The 23,449-nt window shown below is 35.4% G+C and overlaps 1 protein-coding gene and 1 long non-coding RNA gene across 3 annotated transcripts; both read left to right on the forward strand.

Moving 5' to 3' along the window:
- The first annotated feature begins 28 nt into the window (after positions 1 to 28).
- LOC135071885 (uncharacterized) lies at positions 29 to 1,244 on the forward strand. The gene is made up of 2 exons (XR_010257341.1): positions 29 to 739; positions 1,026 to 1,244. It is a non-coding gene; the product is annotated as an uncharacterized LOC135071885 (long non-coding RNA).
- Positions 1,245 to 5,229: 3,985 nt separating this feature from the next.
- On the forward strand, positions 5,230 to 21,748 carry LOC135071890 (mitochondrial Rho GTPase). Of its 2 annotated transcripts, XM_063965747.1 has the most exons (12): positions 5,230 to 5,648; positions 8,455 to 8,663; positions 8,810 to 8,962; positions 9,062 to 9,193; positions 9,268 to 9,464; positions 9,698 to 9,887; positions 9,980 to 10,115; positions 10,210 to 10,340; positions 11,041 to 11,268; positions 12,430 to 12,623; positions 21,119 to 21,157; positions 21,468 to 21,748. In XM_063965747.1, exons 1-12 carry the CDS (start codon positions 5,456 to 5,458, stop codon positions 21,592 to 21,594), a joined length of 1,929 nt encoding a protein of 642 aa, XP_063821817.1. In that variant the 5' UTR covers positions 5,230 to 5,455; the 3' UTR covers positions 21,595 to 21,748. The 2 variants fall into 2 exon arrangements, with proteins under 2 accessions (XP_063821817.1, XP_063821816.1); XM_063965746.1 differs by lacking the exon at positions 21,119 to 21,157 and having other exon boundaries at positions 5,231 to 5,648.
- The last annotated feature ends 1,701 nt before the right edge of the window (positions 21,749 to 23,449 follow it).

Genomic DNA, 23,449 nt, shown 5'->3' on the forward strand with positions numbered 1-23,449 from the left:
CCACACTCTGAATACCTACTTGAAGCACAAACTAAGTATCACTATCTCGCTCTCTGTGGGCAGACTCGCTCTTTCTAAATAAACAAAAAATATAAAATTGCTCAAATTCAATGAAACCAATGTATAGCCTGTAGGCCTAAGATGCGCGCATCGACAATGACATGATATGATAAGACAATTTTCGATTACGTAGATAATTTTATCATTTTCCCTAACATGGGACCATCGATAGAAAAGTCTATCGACCGCTATCGCGTGATAACCGAATTGTTGCCATATTAAGAAAAAATTGCGTTATTATGTTGGCCAACCTTGAAATATTTTAGCTCATTCGTTCAATCTCGTTCATTTCTGCTACTAATTCGGCTAAAAACACATATCTTAAAGCAGTGAGAACGTCATTAAAAAAAAGTTATGTCAATTTTGTTGACATTACATGACTGCTTGATTGTATTTGTTTGTGTTTTTAAAATTATATTTTTATGTTTCCAGTCTTATTTTTAATATTTCTAAAGTACGGAAAATATCAAACGAAGAGATAACCAAGTTAAAGAAAAACAATGAAGAATTCCTAATCATACCGATAGTATTAAAGAATGAAGTCTTCAAAATTAACAGAATAACCGAACTCCACTACCTACCCCATAATACGAGGTTTACAGTAATTATTCAACTTACATGAAGCAGTCAGAAAGTTTATTGAGATTTGAGAAATAAAGTTACACTCATAAGTAGCAAAGTAAGTACCTAAAGTCTAAAATATTAGCTATACTCCGCAGATCTTGATTTTCATAAGTAACAGCACCGGAGAAAAGGAAAAATATCTTTATTCCTACAAATAAGATTTCACCTTCTTTCCTATATTTATTTCACATAGTTCTTTCACCGTGTAATAATACTGTGATCAATATTTTGTATGTAAACTTAAAATACAAATAGGATTAAGTAAATGTTTCTATTTATGAACTGTTTATGTAATTGTAATATTTATAATTGTGTTTAAATAATATTCTTTCTTTTTTCAGACAGTGGATGAAGAAGTGTGGGATTATGAGTGATTATTTCATTCTAAAGCAGACATAATCAAGTCTTGCTCACTATCATGAAAATTTACAATAACAATCAGCAAGAAAAACTTCAAGGGTACTGGCTAGGCTAACCAATTCATGGAATTCTGTTTGTATTTGAAATTATAAATAGCTATTGTAAAACAAAAGTTTTCCAAATAAAGATTTTGTAAATAATGGTTGAATTATTTTGAAATTACACTGCAATAATGAATTTATTGCCTGCGTCCAGCGCCTTTCTGCTACCATTATGATGTCGTCGGTCCACCTTGTGGGTGGACGTCCCACGCTGCGTATTCCGGTACCCGGCCTCCACCCCAGAACCTTGCTGCCCCATCGGGCAACATGGAAAGCGTTGGGGGAGGCCTAAGTTCAGCAGTGGACGTCCTATGGCTGAGATGATGATGAATTTATTATAATGGAATAAATTGTACAAGATTATCATCCTGTCACATTAAAGCCCTTAAAAAAGACCACATGGAGGAATTAGATTGATAGTAATGTGGAATGTATGTATGGTATCACCATCAAGTTATAAAATTAGTAAAATTCATTTATTCTCATTGTTATTATAGCAAGTTTGATTACACATCCCACCCAATGCTAATTTCTGACAATGACCTTGCCACTGTTTGATGTAGACACAAGAAGCTCGGTCACCACATTCCGCCCCATTTTCAATAATTTTACAAGATTATGTACAGATGACAGTAGGTACTTAAATCAAGCTAAACACTGTGGGTATCTCATGACATTTGCAACTTAATATGTATTGTCTGATGTACCTACTGTTGACTGCCTACCTAAGTAGGTAAGTAATGGTTATTTTACAAGGTAGGTAATGTAATAATTAATATGTGGGTGGGACTGTGGGAGCACTAAGATTTTGCAGCTAGCGATTATAAACTGTCGCAAGATTCGCCTCACACTGATAAACTCTTGAACTAGAACTCAATCTCCACCTAGAAGTAAAAGTATCACAAAGGTGCTAGATTCCTTTCTTTGAATTTTACTAGCCTCAAATTAGTCGTAAAATGTCATTTACCATTATAAATGATAAATAAATAGAGTTAAAGTAGCTTGCATAAAAGTTAATCTCCTATCGTCTTGCTATCGTGGGCAAGGATCGAGGACGATAAAAACACCACATCCTATCCTATCGTGATGTCAAAATATGATATAGTTAGCGCTTCATGTTAGGGCTTGCCAGGTTTATCACAAAAAAAAAAAACAAATCTATCACTATCACATTTTGACAGATGACATGATAATTTTCGGGGTGCCATGTTAGCGCCGGTAGATAAAACGATATAGTGACGTCAAAATCGATATAACGCCGCGATAGCAGTTTATCACGGCGCGCATCTTAGCCCTGCTGGAACATAAAAACCCTGGCATAGAGGCGCGTCAATTGCATTTGATAGTGCAACACTGAGTACAGTCGTACCTGTGTTAAATTAATAGGCTAACTTTATGTATCAGGATTCAGGATTACGGGCTAATTTGATATTTTCATAAATTAACGAATCAATATTATTATAGGTAACCTAGTTTAAATAAATTAAATGAAACCATCAATCGAGCTAGTAGGATTTATTTTATTATTCATCAATAATAAAATTCAGAACTTGAATATTCAACTGCAATGTCTGCTCATGAACGCTTCAAACTCGGTACTTCTTTCCCAATTCCATAAAATTCAACACTTAGAAAGTGACAAAAAACTTTAAAATAGGTAGTTGAACTGTTGAAACAAACCACAGCTAATTTTCATAGTGGACTGTACTATACTTTTTAACATGTCAGTCAATTTGACAACCTTTGTCGGAAACATTATTCAATGAAAATATTGTCCGAACCCTTAGTATTGCTCTTCGACAAATACTTTAATACATTGTGAACCACTTTTCTTTCACGACTATAAAAAGATTTTAGCAATTTAATTCACAAAATCAATTGCGCACATTTAAAATAAAGTTTGTTTACACTTTGACAGCAATAGACTGACTTGCAAGGTGACATGACAATGAAGTTTTCAGTTACTGTTGCCATTAAAAGAAATTAGTACCATTAGTTTTCCGCAACATGGCGAGGGTTTTTATGTTCCTGGTCAGGCTATAAAATCTTTATTTCTTGACATAGGTATCATTAAAAATGATGAGTGTAATTACTGGTAAAACGTTTTAGGAAGAAATTACTATAAAAAATGTGAAAAATGTTTACAATGATCCAATGTCGGAAATCACGAAATAAACACTTACGCGTGGAATCTTATGTCACTTCCAGGACACCACGTATTACCGCAACCACGCACTACAAAATTTTGCACCAATTCTTGTGATAAAACAATGATTATTTCCTGTAAACAATCTCAAACGAAATTAACTGCATAATAAACAAAATAGTAAACAACCGCCATGATGGGCCGGATTGGGCCGATGTTGCCACATGGTACCGATTACCCAGGAATTGGGATTGTAATTCCCTGATTCGCCAACACATTAAGCCTAAATGGCCGACAATTTTGTGATTTTTTATTTAACTAGGTAATCTTAGTTTCAAATATTAATTATTTATTTGTTTAACTTCTGATTTGGTTAGTGAATTGGCTATTTCGAAGAATTTACAAGGAGATTTAAATCAGAAGATAGCAATACTACAGTTCACACTAAAAAGAGAGGTAGGGCCGCAGAGAGCGAGATAGATATAAGTAGGTATTTGACTCAAGTTTTTGTTCCAACTCTGCCCTCCATTTTTATCTTTAGCTTCATGGTTGTGGGGTGGAGGTTGCTTGCTACATATACAGTGTGAGTCACGTTAAAGTGTACATATGAAAATATATGAAACTAGACCTATTTTTATCGATAAAAAAGAGGTCAAAAATTTTTTGAGATTTTTTTTTAATTTTTTATAGAATTTTTTTTCTTCTAATTACTTATTGTAAAGAAAACGTAATAACTTTTAAACTAAGCGGTATATCCTGATAAAATAAAAACAGTCATAATGCTAAATAACAGGCAATACTAAAACAATACATAAAATACACAAAAAATGCCAACAAATAATAAAAAATGATGCTTTTTGAAAAAAATCTGCTTAAAAATTCGTATTTTTTTGGTCTTTTGATAAATTTCTCCAAAAAATGCCCCTATAACAGGTGGTTTTTATTAGTTTTTATTATTCTCTATCGTATTACTTTTGTAAAACCAAAAATCGCATGTCTCTATCCCTATCACAACGTTTGCAATGATCGTTTGAACTAAGCCTCTCCGGGCGCGCCATTCAACGCTTCGTTAACAACGAAACTGAAAGTGACTCTAGATTTGTAATTTTGATAAAGACAAGTTAGATTTTAATTAAAAACAAAAGATTTCGAAGTAAAATAAGCATTTGAGTTAAAATTAAAATTGTCTCTACCTGTAGCGGAGAAAAATGTGGTGGCAGGCCTTTGTTCAAACGATCATAGCAAATGTTGTGATAGGGATAGAGACATGCGATTTTTAGTTTTACAAAATTAATACGATAGAGAATAATGAAAAGTAATAAAAACCATCTGTTATAGGGGCATTTTTTGGAGAAATTTATCAAATAACCAAAAAAATACGAATTTTTAAGCAGATTTTTTTCAAAAAGCATCATTTTTTATTATTTTTTGGCATTTTTTGTGAATTTTATGTAAAGTTTTAGTATTGCCTGTTATTTAGCATTATTACTGTTTTTATTTTATCAGGATATACCGCTTAGTTTAAAAGTTATTACGTTTTCTTTACAATAAGTAATTGGAAGAAAAAAAATTCTATAAAAAATTAAAAAAAAATCTCAAAAAATTTTTGACCTCTTTTTTGTCGATAAAAATAGGTCTAGTTTCATCTATTTTCATATGTACACTTTAACGTGACTCACACTGTATAGTGATCTGTGGGTACGCTCGGCTTGTGCATTGCCAATGTTGGGTTGGGAAACGGATTAAAGGAAAATACCCGGGAAGAACCAACAACTTGGATTGCGTTTGGGGGCAATGTTATTACGTTTTGCCATTTTTTTGTAGGGCCCTTTGATTTAAAGCATAAAAAATCTGATTGATATTAACAAAAAGTGTGTAACTGATAAACGTTGCCAACTACTGTCACGATAATATTCTTCCTGGCAACATTTTCTGTCGCAGTTTGCCAGATGCGTTGATTTTTTGGGGCCTCGGCCGACCGATTTTCAATCTGTGGGTTAAATAAAATATTGGTAATTTACAAAATACAAAGAATTATTAATAGAAATTTAATAAAGTAAGTGAATTAAAAGATATATGTAGTTAATAAAAGTAAAACTTCATTAACATTAGCGCATTTACTATGTTTACGTAATACCGGAACATTTTAACATTTCTTCACAAAATGGTTTACGAGACTTTACCCCGGACTGTTCGAATTCTTCTACTTGGTGATCCTGGTGTTGGAAAAACTTCGCTAATTCTATCTTTAGTGACTGAAGAGTTTACCGAACATGTGCCCTCTAAAGCTGAAGAGATCACCATCCCAGCTGATGTTACACCTGAGCAAGTACCAACCAACATAGTTGATATTTGTGGTAAGTTCTCCTAGTTAATTCCTAATTGTTTTAAAAATGAGTAATAGGTAAAATAAATTTAGAGTATTGTATGCTAAGCTGAATAAACCTAACTTGGTTTATATCCGTACCGCGCGGGAATAACTTGACATCTCGACCTGCACTTTTTTTTTTTTATTAGCTTAAACGTTTCCTCTACCTTATACCCTACTGGTATAAAAAACTCAACTCGAAATACCCAAAAATACTTGAAATACAGCTCTTGTTCATAAGTAAATATCTCTAATTTAGGCAATAAATATTTGACATAACGATATATCCAATTAATATTATTCGTACAAACATTTATATTTCGATTTATCAATGTATGTCAGAACATGTATTTGTTAATATCTCGACTTATACATTTATGGATTTTCGTTTTTAATTTGACAAAAACAGTTATCAAGTTATGATCCCCTCTGAGTACTAAACATATCCATGATATGTGCAGTTGTCTAGTTATGCACACTGTCAAGAGTTTGGATATTTGGAGTTATCCAGCTATTACATTCGTATAATCATATTTTTATATGTGTCATTAGCAGTTTTTAAAATATAACATTGTCAGGATTTCGAGTGTCTTTAAATATTTTTTACTTAGCAACCCCTGAAAATATATTTTTAATATATTTAAGCGTTAATTATTACTTTTATTACTATTTTCAATAGTTTAAAACTAAATTAACGTTTAAATAGCAAGTTGAAAGTAGAAGGATAAGTTTAGTCAATAGGTAGGTACTATCTACTAATGTTTTTTTCATAACAGACTAAGATTTCGTTTGACAACCGAAATAAGTAAAAAATCTAATAATAAACTTTTAGGTCAACTTTAAGTTCCGGATATTTTTTATAGTCTATTGACATCACTGACATTAATTAGGAATAATGATGAGGTAAGTAGGGTCGATACGCCAAATCTCGTCCATTTAGTGAGTTGGTAGATTTGAGGAATAAAAATAATATACAATTTTTCGTAATCATTTTGAACGAAAAATTGTTGTCATTATGCTCCCTTTAGTATTTATAAGTATAGTATTAAACTTGCTCTAAACCATTAGAAGTTTTAATATCTTTGTAATATTAATATAATATATTGTATGCCCATGCGGCGGAACACAGCTGATCTATTACAAACATTTTATGACCTGACTTATGTATTTACCTGTGGTTTCACAATAAAAACAATTTGAATTTGAATATAGAAAAAATGCATTCAAAATCACTAATAATTAATAACAGCATGGAAATAAAAAATATAGATAATCTTACTAATTGGTATTCAAAATATTTAGGTATCACACTTAATAATTATAAACATACATTTATATTTTAGTTTATTTCATTTTTTTAAATTTCAATAGTATGGCTCAATTTGCAATATGGTCTCCTCTCTAGGCACAGTTTGCTTTTTAATATTATTTACAACGTCTGTATTTAAAAAATTGTCGTGATAATGTGGACGCAAATTGGCTATCACAAGGGTAAGCTACATTTGGAGCGTGTATTAGCGTCGAGGAAAAGGCCTGAGTACTGAAAAAAATCTTTGTGTTCGATAAGTCATGTAAATAACGTTTTAAATAATATACAACATGCATTGTTTTGTATATTTTAATATCTTAGACCCAGTTAGACCAGACCGCGATCACTTCTGATGCAAAGTGGAAATTTCATTGTAGTAAATTCGCATCCACCTTATTTTAAGTGTCATTTAATAAAGTACAATCACCGATATCATTATCCGTATTGTATGGTTCATGGTTAAGGCTTAGAGACTGCGGTAAATCCCAAACTAGACCTAAATATATTAAAAACTTACCTTGAAACGCGCACCTGCTCACGTGGGATTTATTTTTGGCAAAAACAGTAGCATGCTATAAGATTTTTTTAATGTGGGTTTACCTGTCATACATTCAGGGAATCATAGCAATAGCTTACGTTCTAGAGTGATCCATCATTTGGACGTGAACTGGACGGTGGACGCGAAAGGGCGTGTCGACCTTACGCAAAAATATATCCAGTTAATTTTAATTATTTTAAGCCTAATGGTAAGCCTAAAATAATTAAAATGAATTGTGCTTGTTATGAAGCATGGCTTTTGTTCTTTTATTTGTCTTTTTTTTAATTTTAAGTAAACGTACAATTATCTGATCAAAAGCAATCATAATCTGCGATTATATTTGATTTTTCTAATAAATTTGTTACTATTTCATTGCAAAAGTGATAAAAATATGTTCTATTTTTATGTTTTGTTTTTTTACTTAAACTTCATTCAAAATAATTAACTTAAATCCAATTTTTACACCTTAAATGTTTGTTTTTCTTTGGTGAATAACTTGACAAGTCGTCGGTACACAACTTGACAAGTCTTTTTTTTAATAGATTAAGAAGATAATTTAATCAAATGCTTACGCCAATCGAAAGATACGCATCAAATTAGCTTATTTCAATCATAAAAATATCAATTATCATTAATTCCGATTTACCAGAGAACTCTAAACTTTAAAATCGCTCCCCTGAAAAGTACGCAAAAATGACATGTCAAGTTATTCCCGCGCGGTACGGATATTAAGGTTGAATATAAGCTCATTCCTAGAAATTGAGCAAGGATTAACCAATCAGTCAGGAAGGAAACAGTTTCAAAGATTCGCCCAGACTTGAAGAAACAACCTATTTGGATTCATTATTTTTATCTTGGAGATAATTCATTTTTATTTTTACCGATTTACATAATATTTAATAAATGTAATATAAGACCCTAAAAACTCATGGAATGTCTTCTTTGCAGTTGCAGAGCAATCTTTAGAGCAAGTAGCTGAAGAAATAGAGAAAGCACATGTTATATGCATAGTATTTTCTGTAGACAAACAAGAAACTCTAAGTAAAATAGCTTCTTATTGGCTGCCCTTCGTTAGAGATAACTGCCCAGATGATATTAGAAAACCAGTAATTCTAGTTGGAAACAAAATTGATTTGATTGATTATTCAGTTATTGATGTAAGTATTTTAAAATACTAATATCATATTATGTGATTTGCATTAAGATAATGTGTAATCAATGATTTTGCTGATAAAGTTTTATAATGCATGCACTTAGTGACATGTTTTTTTTTGTGCAAAAATTTATAAAAATTACATTTCAGAATATCTGGGATATAGCTGAGGAGTACCCGGAGGTGGATAGATGCATAGAATGTTCTGCAAAAACCCTGACAAATGTATCGGAAATGTTTTACAATGCACAAAAGGCTGTATTACATCCTATAAGTCCAATTTACTCTATTGAGGAGCAAGAGGTGATTGTTTGCTTACAGAGATATTTTTTGGATGTAGGTACCTACATGAAACCACCAGCAGCTGATAAAGGAGTTTTTCAATATTTCTGTTTGTTTCAGTTGACAGAGAAATGTAAAAGAGCACTATCCAGAATTTTTAAGATCTGTGACTTAGATGGAGATGGCCTTTTAGATGATTACGAAGTGACTGTTTTCCAGAGGAAATGTTTTGACACACCATTGCAATTGCAGGTATGAAATGGTTACGAAAGTAAATAATTATATTCAAGGCTGACCCCAATAATAATGTTCATATGATATTGCAGGTTTTAGATGAAGTAAAGTCAGTAATTGCCCAAAATGTTGCTGGTGGAATTGAAAATGAGTGTATAACAATAAAAGGATTTATATTTTTACATTGCTTGTTCATACAAAGGGGAAGGAATGAAACCACTTGGACAGTTCTACGCAAGTTTGGATATGATGAAAGTTTAGAGTTAACACATAGTTACTTATATGCTAAGTAAGTATTGTATTATCCTATTTAACCAATTTTTGTCACAGATATCACTAATCTCATTGTTTACTGAGAAACTTAATCCTACTGCTAGTTTTGAACCTTAACCCTTAAATATGTGGCATATTTTGGGTCTATGCTATCCTTTAGGTCTTTTTATAGATGTCCTGCTACTTTGTTTTCTCCACAATAATAAAATTTGCCTTCAAAATTTATAAAAATAATTCATAAACTTTCAGTATTAAGGTTCCAGTAGGTTGTACTTCAGAGTTGTCTTATAAAGGCCAACAGTTCCTGACACAGCTGTTTGAGAAGTATGACAAAGATAAAGATGGCATGTTGAACCCAACAGAGTTGAAGAATGTATTTTCATGCTGTCCCAGAATACCATGGCATAATTTACGATACACGGTTCCAACTAATGACAAGGTATACATTTATTTTTGTGACTGTTCTTAAATGTTTTCATTACTAAATAGCTCATTTGAAACTTGATATCTTCATATTTGGTGCTTTTTCAGGGATATTTGACATTGCAAGGATGGATGTGTAGATGGACTCTAATGACATTATTAGACTTACAAAACACTAGTGCTTACTTAGCATATTTAGGTTTTAATTTCTTGGAAAATGAGACTCAAAAATCTGCAATACACAGTAAGTAAAGTTATATGATTTGATCACATCATACCCACATTTATAGTCTAGCTAGAATAACGATGACTTCATGAACTTGTTATGTGGTTTTTAGTAACTCGTGAGAAAAAAGTTGACATTGCCAAGAAACAATCCAGTCGTAATGTTTACCAGTGTCACGTCATCGGGCCAAGGTCGTGCGGCAAGACGTCTATATGTCGAAGCTTCCTCGGTATAGCACATAAGGTAAATAAATTCGTACATAAGGTGCCACAGTACTGTCGTCGATGTGCTGTCGCCTGAACAAATAACTTGTTTGAACTACAAAATGCTCAGACTTGATTTAAAAAATTAAAAACTGGTAGAACCAAACTGACTAATAGATATCGGCCCGGTTTCCACCAAAATGGAGCAGAGAAGTATCGGACGGAAGAATTTTTCTTTAGAATTTGACAACAATCAAGAGAGTCGTGTGAAATGAATTTTCACGTATGGCTCTCGAAGAAAACATAATCTGAGGAATCAACCAAAGAAGTGGCTTATTGTTGAAAAACAGGTTGCCATGGAGCAGAAACATAAAAAAAAAAAGAATTTGACAACGGCGGCGGCGCGGTGCGAAGCGGAGAAGAGATGTGGAAAATGAAATCTGATTATTCAAAACACTTCTCTGCTCCGTTCCGCCTTGATGGAATCCGGGCTTTACAGCGCACAGCGTCAAAATGTCCAAAATTTCAACCACACCAACGCCGGCCGGCGGCGGCGCGATCAATGCCAATGACAGGTTGCGCGACCCATGACAGTCTGCGCGACCTATCATTGGCCTTTATGATCGCGCTAGCGATGGCGATCTGCACGCGTTGGTATGGTTGAAGCATAAAAGATAGTGTCACTATTTCCATTCGGCCAGTTTGCATTCTAACGCTTCACAAAAAAAAAACAATTGCAGAAAATAAAGCCGCACGCACACGAGCGCGGCGACGGCAACAGCAGCGACCACTGCTGCATCAACACGGTGGCGGTGTACGGGCAGGAGAAGTACCTGGTGCTGCGCGAGATCCCCATCACGCGCGTGTCCGACCCGCTGCAGCCGCACGAGGTCAACTGCGACGTGGCCTGCCTGGTGTACGACGTGGCCGCCAGCCGCTCCTTCGAGTACATCGCCAGGATATACATTGTGAGTGTTACTTTAAGTCCACATCATAATTCATCATCATCATTTCAGCCATAGGACGTCCACTGCTGAACATAGGCCTCCCCCAATGACTTCCACAGCGCACGGCTGGTAGCGGCCCGCATCCAGCGCCTTCCTGCTACCCTTATCAGGTCGTCGGTCCACCTTGTGGGTGGACGTCCAACGCTGCGTTTTCCAGTACGCGGCCTCCATTCCAGAACCTTGCTGCCCCATCGGCCGTCAGTTCTGCGTACTATGCCACATCGCCAGGATGTAATATCCTAGTGCTACGACAAAAGCCTGTGGTCTACATCGGTGAATGCCTTCTTGCAGCTTACATGCAAAACAATGAAACCGTATAAATATAGTATTTTTATTTTGAAATTTTTTTTGAGAAGAATGTATTTTTTTCATCCAAGCTGGAGCAGCTGGTTTTGTAATTTTGATAACAATTTAGAGAAGCATTATTCAGGGTTACATAACAAAAAAAAATTTTTAAAAAAGTGAAGATTTGTGGCAACACGAGCAAAAGGACCGTCACCTGGAGTAGAATTTATTGATTTTTTTTAAATGCCTATTATTTTTAAAATATGCCACATAGATTTTTTTTTATATTTTTCTGATAACCAGCACAACTTGCCTCAACACCCAGTTCCGGCTTGACGTTACATTACGGGACACCCTGTATAAAGTTGCGCCTCCCTAGACCTTCTTAGCGTAACAACAGCAACACATTTGTTGAATATAAGACGCTGATCGTCTGGTTCTCTAAAGAGTTCTACACTATTGCGTTTGGCTCTATCGTTAGACGATACTAATCGAGGTTTTTTGGAGAACTAAAATCAGAAGCCGCGAAAATCTTTCGATTTCGTTTCATCTACGAAGACGCTCCCCACCAATTATTGGTCGAGGGAAGCGCGGGGCGCGGGGAGTTTGATCCAAGCAATCCGAGCGGCATTATTGTAGTGTGCGTGTGCACTCATGGATAGTTTAGCGTGTACCGATAACACTCAAACATTAGCGGAAGAATGGTGGAGCGCGTCTTCGTGGATGAAACGATCTATATCATCAATATTGTTCCTTTGGTTTATATCATTTGCCAGAAAGGGCTTACCTGTTACTTCTTCTACTAAATGTCTGACGTAACATAATATTTATTTCCAGAAATACTTCGCCGAGAGTCACATTCCAGTGCTGATAGTGGGCACGCGCGGCGAGCCGCTGCCCGCGCGCCAGGAGTACATCCTGCAGCCCGACGTGTTCTGCGGCAAGTACCAGCTGCTGCCGCCGCAGACCTTCCACGTGCGCGAGAACAAGCACGACGTGTTCGTCAAGCTGGCCACCATGGCCGCCTTCCCGTAAGTACTGTCTGATATTTTGCCACTCAATATTTATATCAGAGGGCTGTGTGAGTTTCCATCAAACGTTAAACTAGTGAGCGCATTAAAAAAGTATATGAAAGTATGTTCTTGAAAGTTTCCGCTAGGGGCGCTATACAATCAGTCATACATAAATGTATTTTTATTACGCGCTAACTAGTGACAACGTTTGATGTAAACTCACACTACGCCTACAGATATAGATCGTTTCATCCACAAAGACGCGCGCCACCACTTTTTGGTCGAGGGAAGCGCGGGGTGCGGGGAGTTTCGTAATCTCTTCGATCTCTTAAATCTCCGAAGATTTCAGTCACTGTACTTACAATATTCTGTGTTCGTGTAAAGCTGCCCTTCAGGGCTGCTCTAATTAAGTAGTTTAAATTTATTTATTTCCATGTCCAACGTCGCCAATTATTAAATAATACAGCATTCCGCTAATCCATCATTTTTCCATGGAGACGTCATCCATAGACATGACAGTATCCATGAGTGCACACGCACACACACTACAATAATGACCTGAATGTCTCCAACTTCCTCATTGGCCCTAGAGCAATTCCAAGTATACCATCAATAAAAGCCTAATTAGAGTCATCAAACCTCTCAGTCATTCAATTAGAGCCATTAGAACTTCATAACTATGAGTTGTTTTCTGTGTGTAAGCTGAGGACACGTGTCCCCAGCTGACACATCTGTATCTTCGTAAATATTTATGCTACGATAATGTATTATACCTCAAAAATTACAGTCGAATCCAAATAGTAGGCTTTCCAATTTTCAAGACTTTAGCTCAAATACTGTTAAAACCACGATCAAAAAACTATGTGCGAGCTGGAGTACCGTGTCTCCAGCTTACACATCTGTATCTTTGTAAATATTTAAGCTACATCAATGTTTTATATCTCATAAATTAAAGTCGAATAAAAAAACCCGACTTCAAATCTTTCAATGCTTTATCTTGAACCGTTTTCGAACTACGAACCGATATGTATGTGTAAGCTGGTGACACGTAACACACGGTGGATTATTAAAACCGTATAAGTTAGAGTTGCGTTTTAAAGATCAAATAATTCGTTATAATTAAAGTACACACGAGACATAATTTCAAATCTCTAGGCCTCTTAGTTTCAGAATTAAAAGCCAAAAACTATTTTCCCGCCAAATAATTCAAATAATGTGGGTCGACTGCGACGATGCCGTTCCGTGCGTCCACTAGAGCAGTCGAATTTGAACCTAAAAACTAGTAGTGTTTGAATCATTTTTATTTGTAGTTTAAATAATTTAATTTCGATTATAAGAATTTTAGACTAGGAGCCGGCTGATTTGTGTATTGAGTACCTAATAACCTATATTTTATTAATAAGAAAAAGCTAGGTAAAACAAAATTATATTTAAATATACAAGTAACGAACTTGTTTCCAAAGGCTCAAAGGACAATGTTCGTTCTCCATACATTGTTCGCCTAAGAACCAACAATTTTGACATATTACTACCCGAAAGCGAAATAATACAATTCTGTGTGTAAGAACAATGATTCCTGATGGACACTTGCCATAAAATTAATGATTATGAATATTAAATCACAGCGATTATATAATATGTCGTTTATGACAACATGGCGTCTAAATCACATTGATTGTATTGTGTGAATGTATGAACACCGATTCGCGAAAAATGTTTTGTATTGTCGTCACGCCGAGTCGCAGCCTAATAGTATAAAATAATAGAACAAGTTTTAGAAATACAACTCGGCATTCCACTTTTATAATATGCCCACATATTGCACGTAAATAAACAACATGAATCGTAGGTTGTTTCCACCCTTATCATCTGACACATGAAATAAACTCCTATTGTATTATAGATATCGAAGCCGAATCGTATATAATAATAGAATGGGTTTGGGAGATCACTCGGGGTTCCACTTTTATAAAATACCTACATATTGCATAAAAATAACACGAATCATGAGTTTTCTTTTCACCATTTACATCTGACACGAGATAACAAACTCCTATCTCCATGACTACCGTCGTAGTCTATGCCAAAGACTACAATATTTTAAGCAAGAAGTTTCAAACCTTAGCGGCTACAGTAACCCCTGGGCCACATACATCGTGATAACATTCGGTCGACACCGGAACGAAATGCAAAAAAGCACCGTATTCTAGTGCGGCTATATCACGTTCAACCGGGGTTTTAATTCGACTAAAGTCCTGACTAAAGACTGGAAGAAAATACGCCGCATTGTATGAGCACTTCGTGTTCGTTAAAGCGGCTTCAGATCTAGAGCCTACATAGTTTTCTTTCCAATAATATCCGCAAGTAGCGCTGCATGATCTTTACAACAAAAACGGCAATAGTTATTAAGGTGCCAAAATTATATGATTACTTTGGCACGGTATTATACACGTTCGAAGATTTGTCATTTTCATTCATTTCATCATCATCATCATCATTTCAGCCACAGGACGTCCACTACTGAACATAGGCCTCCCCCAATGACTTCCACATCGCACGGTTGGTAGCGGCCTGCATCCAGCGCCTTCCCGCTACCTTTATCAGGTCGTCGGTCCACCTTGTGGGTGGACGTCCCACGCTGCGTTTTCATTCATTTATTATTTTCTTAAAGTGCCGGAAAAAAAATAGTTTCTAGCTGTCCCAGCAACTTCGTCAATAAAAAGTTGTCTTGTCATATCTTTAAAATCGTAATATTAATTTCTGAACGTATCCTGTTTGACACCTAATAATATTATTTGACATAGCTGGCTCGGCGAATTTCGGCAAATTAATTTTGACATTGCAGAATATGACTTTTGATAGGTTTATCATAGAATTCGGCGGGGATATCCTCACGGAGGAAGTTCGAAAAATGGCGGAACAAGATCTTATAATAATGCAAGGCCGAAGCTGTAACGCGCGTGCTCCTACGTGTAATCCGGCGAGTATACAATAAATATGTAGTAATGTCTGGTAAATAGTGGTAATACGTATCGTTCGTTCGTTCGTTTCAGCCGAAAAGACGTCCACTGCTGGACAAAGGCCTCCCCCAAGGATTTCCACGAAGACCGATCCTGCACCGCTCGCATACAGGCACCTCCCGCGACCTTCACCAGATCGTCGGTCCACCTAGTGGGAGGCCTGCCCACGCTACGTCTTTCGGCTCGTGGTCGCCACTCAAGAACTTTCCTGCCCCAGCGGCCATCAGCTCTACGAGCTATGTGCCCCGCCCCGTCTATGTCTATATGCGCTACGATTACAGGGTATCATTTTGCAAAGTCGCAAGACTTCACTCCGCTGCTGTCAAATCAATGTCGCATAATGTTATCGCAATGTGTGTGGCCCTTGGCCAAATCACAGAAGCCTATGCGAAGAAAGAGCACTTGAATGACAATGAAAATCAGGGTTACCATTTTATAAGATCTCCTCACTATTGAGGGTAACAAAGTAACATTAATAATCTAGCCATTAATTACATTTATTACCTATACGAGAAAGTAAAGCAACATGCGGTTTTATTTTAATTTGTAAAATATTTGTAACAGTTTGTTCTAAGTTTAGGTTTTACAACAGTATTGCTGTTTCAGCTGTCACTGTGAAGCTTTGGGAAAATAAATAAATAGAAAAAATATTAACATAAATATTTATTTAAGTTTTTATGTTCATTATCATAATATGCCAATTTAAGTTACACTGTGTGACAGTCTTTGACACTAAACAAACTCTTCAGCTTAATAATACCTACCTACAGGGCGTTTTTATAGTTACTCTTGCTGATGAAACAAGAAGGGTTGATTCTACTACTGAAATACAACTACTTTTCTTACAGGACCAATATCAAATTCTCAAAAAAATTCACATCCTCGTGATGGTGATAATTTCTATGGAGAGGTTTTTTTTTATATTCGGTCTCTTGGGATAAGTTATTCCATTTGAGCAGTAGAATTAATCCTTTTTATTTGATCACATATAAAAATAACACAAGTTTTTAGGAAAACTTCTTCTTTGGTATGGTATCACCACGGAGTTATAATGGCGGCAACTCTGTATCACTGACTTGTAACTTTCAAACAGTATGAATAATAAGGACACCACATTGGTTTTCTTTCTGAAAAAAGGCTTTCACTTTTAGTACTAACCCTTTAGCACTATTTCATTGAAATAAAAATACAATAAACGCACAGAAGACTGAAATTGAGTCAACTGACGTGACATTTATAATTTGTTGACATTATGACAGTTTGACAAGACTAGGGATTAAAAAAGTTTTAATTGAAAAAGTAAAATGACAATTTATTAAAACGATTCACAAGGATATAATCGATTAAAAATATTTATAAAATGTTCTGATACTTGCCTGTAGCGATTATCCAATCCTGGTTTCTACTGAAAAACTACCTCGTGGCAAGATTTTAATAAAATAATAAAATCTTTATCTTCTCTTTCACAATCTATAAAAGTTCATTTGGTCTATTATTATACATGTGCTATGAATGAGGGTTTTCGCGATTGAAAAATCCGCGAGATGGCAATACGTAGACGCGAGGTCCAAATGCTGCATGATTGGTGGATTTTGACATATCTGTCAATGTCATGTCAAAAATAACCAATCATGCAGCATTTGGACCTCACGTCTACGTATTGCCATCTGGCGAATTTTTCAATCGCGAAAACCCTCATTGGCATAGATTATGAGAGACTGGCAACTATACTAGGTTGATATATGTTTCTCTCACTTCAACTGGCATTGGATTCAACATCGGATTCTGATACTTTTACAGTTATGATACCATGAATATCAGTTTATGGTCCTAATTATTTTTATTTTATTTACGACCTTCGACCAGTTGGACACTTTAGATAGCTTCTTGTAATAGTGTCAATATCTTTTTAGCTTTTAACGCAAATCTAGTCTTCAAAGCAGTTTAATCGATTTATTTTATTTTCAAAATCGATATTTTATTGTCTATGATGGCCGCAGGAACATCACTATACATGGACTCCCAGCAATAAAGTACGGTAATGCCTCGTACAGATTTTATCGGCAAAAATTATGGAACTTGATAGGTTTTAGACCATGCCACGCACCAAAACGTCCGGAAGTTGTAATAGTATTATAGAATAAACGTTAAAAGACTTGTTTATTTAATTTTTCAATGCTTAAGTGTCCATTAGAATGAAAGGGTGCTTAATGTATTAAAAAAATTAGAAAATAATTATGATGGGTTAATGTTTTTGGGCGGTTTTTTAGGCGATTTCTGACAATGTCCTTTTTTGTGGCGTTTCTAAACGCAACCACTTTAATTTTTATTTAAATACCGTGAAGTCCCACGATTCTGCTACGCCAAGTGGCAAAAATGGGCAACAACTATATTTTGCTCTATGGTTACAAACAGATTTTGCTCTATGACAAACACAGTTGACAATGAGGGTTTTCGCGATTGAAAAATCCGCCAGATGGCAATAAGTAGACGCGAGGTCCAAATGCTGCGTTATTGGTGGATTTTGACATATCTGTCAATGTCATGTCAAAAATAACCAATCATGCAGCATTTGGACCTCGCGTCTACGTATTGCCATCTGGCGGATTTTCCAATCGCGAAAACCCTCATTGAATTCTTCTTCTTTTGTTGAAGAATCAAATAAAAAAAAAATTAACTATAGCCTGACCAGGAACATAAAAACCCTCGCCATGTTGCGGAAAACTAATGGTTCTAATTTCTTTTAATGGCAACAGTAACTGAAAACTTCATTGACATGTCACCTTGCATGTCAGTCTATTGCTGTCAAAGTGTAAACAAACTTTATTTTAAATGTGCGCAATTGGTTTTATGAATTAAATTGCTAAAATATTTTTATAGTCGTGAAAGAAAAGTGGTTCACAATGTGTTAAAGTATTTGTCGAAGATAAATACTAAGGGTTCGGACAATGTTTTCATTGAATAATGTTTCCGACAAAGGTTGTCAAATTGACTGACATGTTTATCGTATAGTACAGTCCACTATGAAAATTAGCTGTGGTTTGTTTCAACTACCTATTTTAAATTTTTTTGTCACTTTCTAAGTGTTGAATTTTATGGGATTGGGAAAGAAGTACCGAGTTTGAAGCGTTCATGAGCAGACATTGCAGTTATTGATATTGAATATATTGAATATTCAAGTTCTGAATTTGATTATTGATGAATAATAAAATAAATTCTACTAGCTCGATTGATGGTTTCATTTAATTTATTTAAATCAGGTTACCTATAATAATATTTTTTCGTTAATTTATGAAAATATCAAATTAGCCCGTAATCCTGAATCCTGATACATAAAGTTAGCCTATTAATTTAACACAGGTACGACTGTACTCAGTGTTGCACTATCAAATGCAATTGACGCGCCTCTATGCCAGGGTTTTTATGTTCCTGGTCAGGCTATACAAGAATAAGCGAACATAACGACATATACAAGGTTTCCCAAAAAGTACTGTCAAGCCGAAGCCCAGAGGTAGAGTATCACTAGGGCTACCCGAATACTCGATTTTTTCAAGTTATTTATAATTTTCAGATGATTTATGATGATGATGAAAATCTTTATCATATTTCAAAAACCGGGATAAAATCTGTCGTACGTCCTTTCCCGGGACTCAACCATTATTTATTATTATTTATTTATAAAATATAGGTTATTAGGTACTCAATACACAAATCAGCCGGCTCCTAGTCTAAAATTCTTATAATCGAAATTAAATGATTTAAACTACAAATAAAAATGATTCAAACGTTACTAGTTTTTAGGTTCAAATTCGACTGCTCTAGTGGACGCTCGGAACGGCAACGTCGCAGTCGACACACATTATTTGAATTATTTGGCGGGAAAATAGTTTTTGGCTTTTAATTCTGAAACTAAGAGGCCTAGAGATTTGAAATTATGTCTCGTGTGTACTTTAATTATAACGAATTATTTGATCTTTAAAACGCAACTCTAACTTATACGGTTTTAATAATCCACCGTGTGTTACGTGTCACCAGCTTACACATACGAGGGTGGTCTGAAAAGTTTCCGACCTAACATAGATACAAGATTTTTTTTCTTAAAATTTATTTTTATTTTTCTACATAGTCTCATCCACAGTAATTAGTCGGCGCCAAAACTCGGATTTATTGCGCCTAAACTGCGCCAACAGAGCATTGGAAATGTTCGTTCGAACACGTCGTTGGTCTGGCGTTAGCAAACGCGGCACCCAACGCGCGGACAGCTTTCTCATGCCTAAATCTTGATTTAATATGTGACAAACACGTTCTTTGGACATTTTCATTGCCTCTGCTATCTCTCTCACTTTAATTCGGCGGTCGTCTAACACCATTTGGTGAACTTTAGCGATGTTATCGTCAGTAGTTACAGTTTTTGGACGTCCCGAACGTTCATCATCTCCCAAGCTCTTACGGCCACGTTTAAATTCGGCTGCCCAAAATTTTACTGTGGTAAATGACGGTGAAGAGTCCCCGTACACAGAATCTAACTCATCTTTGATTTGCGTAGGGGTATTCCCTTTCAAAAACAAATATTTTATGACAGCTCGATACTCGATTTTTTCCATTTTCACAAAAATACTCACATCGACTCACTCAAACGACTTTCAAATAAAAACCGCGAGTCAAAAATGGCTGAAATTTTGAAGTGTTGCTGTCAAATGATGCACAATTACATTCCCTGACTTTAATTGATGTATGCTGCCATCTTCACGTTGAGGTCGGAAACTTTTCAGACCACCCTCGTACATATCGGTTCGTAGTTCGAAAACGGTTCGAGATAAAGCTTTGAAAGATTTGAAGTCGGGTTTTTTTATTCGACTTTAATTTATGAGATATAAAACATTGATGTAGCTTAAATATTTACAAAGATACAGATGTGTAAGCTGGAGACACGGTACTCCAGCTCGCACATAGTTTTTTGATCGTGGTTTTAACAGTATTTGAGCTAAAGTCTTGAAAATTGGAAAGCCTACTATTTGGATTCGACTGTAATTTTTGAGGTATAATACATTATCGTAGCATAAATATTTACGAAGATACAGATGTGTCAGCAGACAGGGGACACGTGTCCTCAGCTTACACACAGAAAACAACTCATAGTTATGAAGTTCTAATGGCTCTAATTGAATGACTGAGAGGTTTGATGACTCTAATTAGGCTTTTATTGATGGTATACTTGGAATTGCTCTAGGGCCAATGAGGAAGTTGGAGACATTCAGGTCAATAATGACGCTCGGATTGCTCGTATCAAACTCCCCGCGCTTTCCTCAACCAAAAAGTGGTGAGCCGCGTCTTCGTGGATGAAACGATTATACCTATGTAATGTTAACAAAGTAAAATTCATTACCTACCTTCAGAATCAATTATGCCTTTTTTGTCTGTCCTCAAAACATAAGACATTTATACTAATTACCTATATTGTCCACACATTGTTGTTTTAATTGTTTTTATCAGTCAATTTCAAGCTGCTTGGATTTTATTCAGCAAGCACAAGTAAGTAATCCTATAATAAGCAATGAATTATTGTAATATGACGTTTGTAAGCTTTAGTTCAAGTAGTTACTATAAATTTTGGAAAAACACTAAAATATCTTCTGTGGGGTTACTCCGAAAAACATCCGAAGTTACAATGTTGCCTTCCCTCTCACACAATGAGAGATGCCAGCATGATGAGCGACGAATACCATATCGACCCGAAAGTCCCGAAACTACGTACCGCGTTTTGGGAGTAACCCTGCGGTTCATTCTTCTAATGTCTACAGTTTGGACAAGACAATATTCTAATGAATTTTATTTACGATAGGCATTTGAAGCACTTCGCCAGCCTCGGCGGGGATAACTCATCGTGGTGGAAGGCCGGCATCGGCGTGGCGGCGGCCACGGTCATGGGCTTCATGCTGATCAAGATATTCAGCTTCCAGAGAAGATAAATACTCACTGCCACCTTCATGTCAAAAAGAATTATACTATGTATTAATTTCAAACGCAATAATTTATTTCTTATTTATGAACCAAAGAAAAAATATACAGAGTATAGAAAATAATTTGTTTCCAGAACAAATTAAAGTACTTAAAAATATAGAACGAATGTTTTATTTATTTCAAAATTTACCAGTAAATAGTGCCGCTGTGGTGTAGTCTCCTCCCGACAATGAGTGGTATCTCGAGACAGGGCCGGATCTACCATAAATATATGGCTTTTTGGGCTTCAGGCCAGGGCCCCCAGCTAAGTCAAAAAAGATAGACGGACGACAATGCGAAAGAGTACAGGGTGGAAACGATAAGTGATCCGACTCGATTATTTCTAAACTATATAAGATATCCAAAAACCCCTTATTTTCCTGTGTACCCTTGGCTGTTCCCTTGATGGTACAGTGGAAAATAAATTTTAACCGCTGTACCCTTGGCCGTAAAACCCAACCAACTTAAATTGTACACGTGACCAAGAGGACTATCTTTTCTTGAATTTGGCCAAAAGACAAAAACAAATGAACATCGATAAAAACAAATGAAGTAACATGGATGTAGATAAAAGTAAAACCTAATTATAATTAATTAAGTACATAGAATAAAGACAATATTACGCCATTTTTAACCGACTTCAAAAAAGGTTACACATTTTTTTTTTTCCATTTATGTTCACCGATTACTCTGTCAATTGTGGACCGATTTTCAAAATTCTTTTTTTTGTTCGATAGGGTACACTTCTGAAGTGGACACATTGTCACCAAGTCAGGATCTCATGATGGGATCTTAGGGAAATCGAGGGCAACCCTCAAATTTTATAAGCACGTATATCGTTTTTCATATTTATTCTAAAGATATTCAAGTATAGTATGCATCTGGTAGTCATCATCTAATGTTGATGAGGTGATGATGGAAGGTAAAACTCCTTAAAGCTTAGGATTTGGAGAATAATTCTTTAAATATTTTAGGTACGTATGTACATATAGGTATTACTTCAGGTTTTTTAGGTGAGCTGATGATAAAAGGTCAAACTTTGTAAGTTAATAGTTAGATGATACTTTTTAGTTGCCCATATTTAAATTAGGTATAGCCTGACCAGGAACATAAAAACCCTCGCCATGTTGCGGAAAACTAATGGTACTAATTTCTTTTAATGGCAACAGTAACTGAAAACTTCATTGACATGTCACCTTGCATGTCAGTCTATTGCTGTCAAAGTGTAAACAAACTTTATTTTAAATGTGCGCAATTGATTTTGTGAATTAAATTGCTAAAATCTTGTTATAGTCGTGAAAGAAAAGTGGTTCACAATGTGTTAAAGTATTTGTCGAAGAGAAATACTAAGGGTTCGAACAATATTTTCATTGAATAATGTTTCCGACAAAGGTTGTCAAATTGACTGTCATGTTTATCGTATAGTACAGTCCACTATGAAAATTAGCTGTGGTTTGTTTCAACTACCTATTTTAAAATTTTCTGTCACTTTCTAAGTGTTGAATTTTATGGAATTGGGAAAGAAGTACCGAGTTTGAAGCGTTCATGACCAAACATTGCAGTTGAATATTCAAGTTCTGAATTTGATTATTGATGAATAATAAAATAAATCCTACTACCTCGATTGATGGTTTCATATAATTTATTTAAACCAGGTTACCTATAATAATATTTTTTGGTTAATTTATGAAAATATCAAATTAGCCCGTAATCCTGAATCCTGATACATAAAGTTAGCCTATTAATTTAACACAGGTACGACTGTACTCAGTGTTGCACTATCAAATGCGATTGACGCGCCTCTATGCCAGGGTTTTTATGTTC

This window comes from Ostrinia nubilalis, chromosome 5 (genome assembly GCF_963855985.1).
Source record: "Ostrinia nubilalis chromosome 5, ilOstNubi1.1, whole genome shotgun sequence".
Lineage (NCBI taxonomy): Eukaryota > Metazoa > Arthropoda > Insecta > Lepidoptera > Crambidae > Ostrinia > Ostrinia nubilalis.

Bases quoted from the DNA above. Each gene is read 5' to 3' on its own strand.
- LOC135071890 (XM_063965747.1), top strand. From the start codon at position 5,456: ATGGTTTACGAGACTTTACCCCGGACTGTTCGAATTCTTCTACTTGGT. The intron at 11,269-12,429 runs GTGAGTGTTACT...ATTTATTTCCAG, and splicing joins ACATCGCCAGGATATACATT to AAATACTTCGCCGAGAGTCA. The intron at 12,624-21,118 runs GTAAGTACTGTC...TGTTTTTATCAG, and splicing joins GCCACCATGGCCGCCTTCCC to TCAATTTCAAGCTGCTTGGA.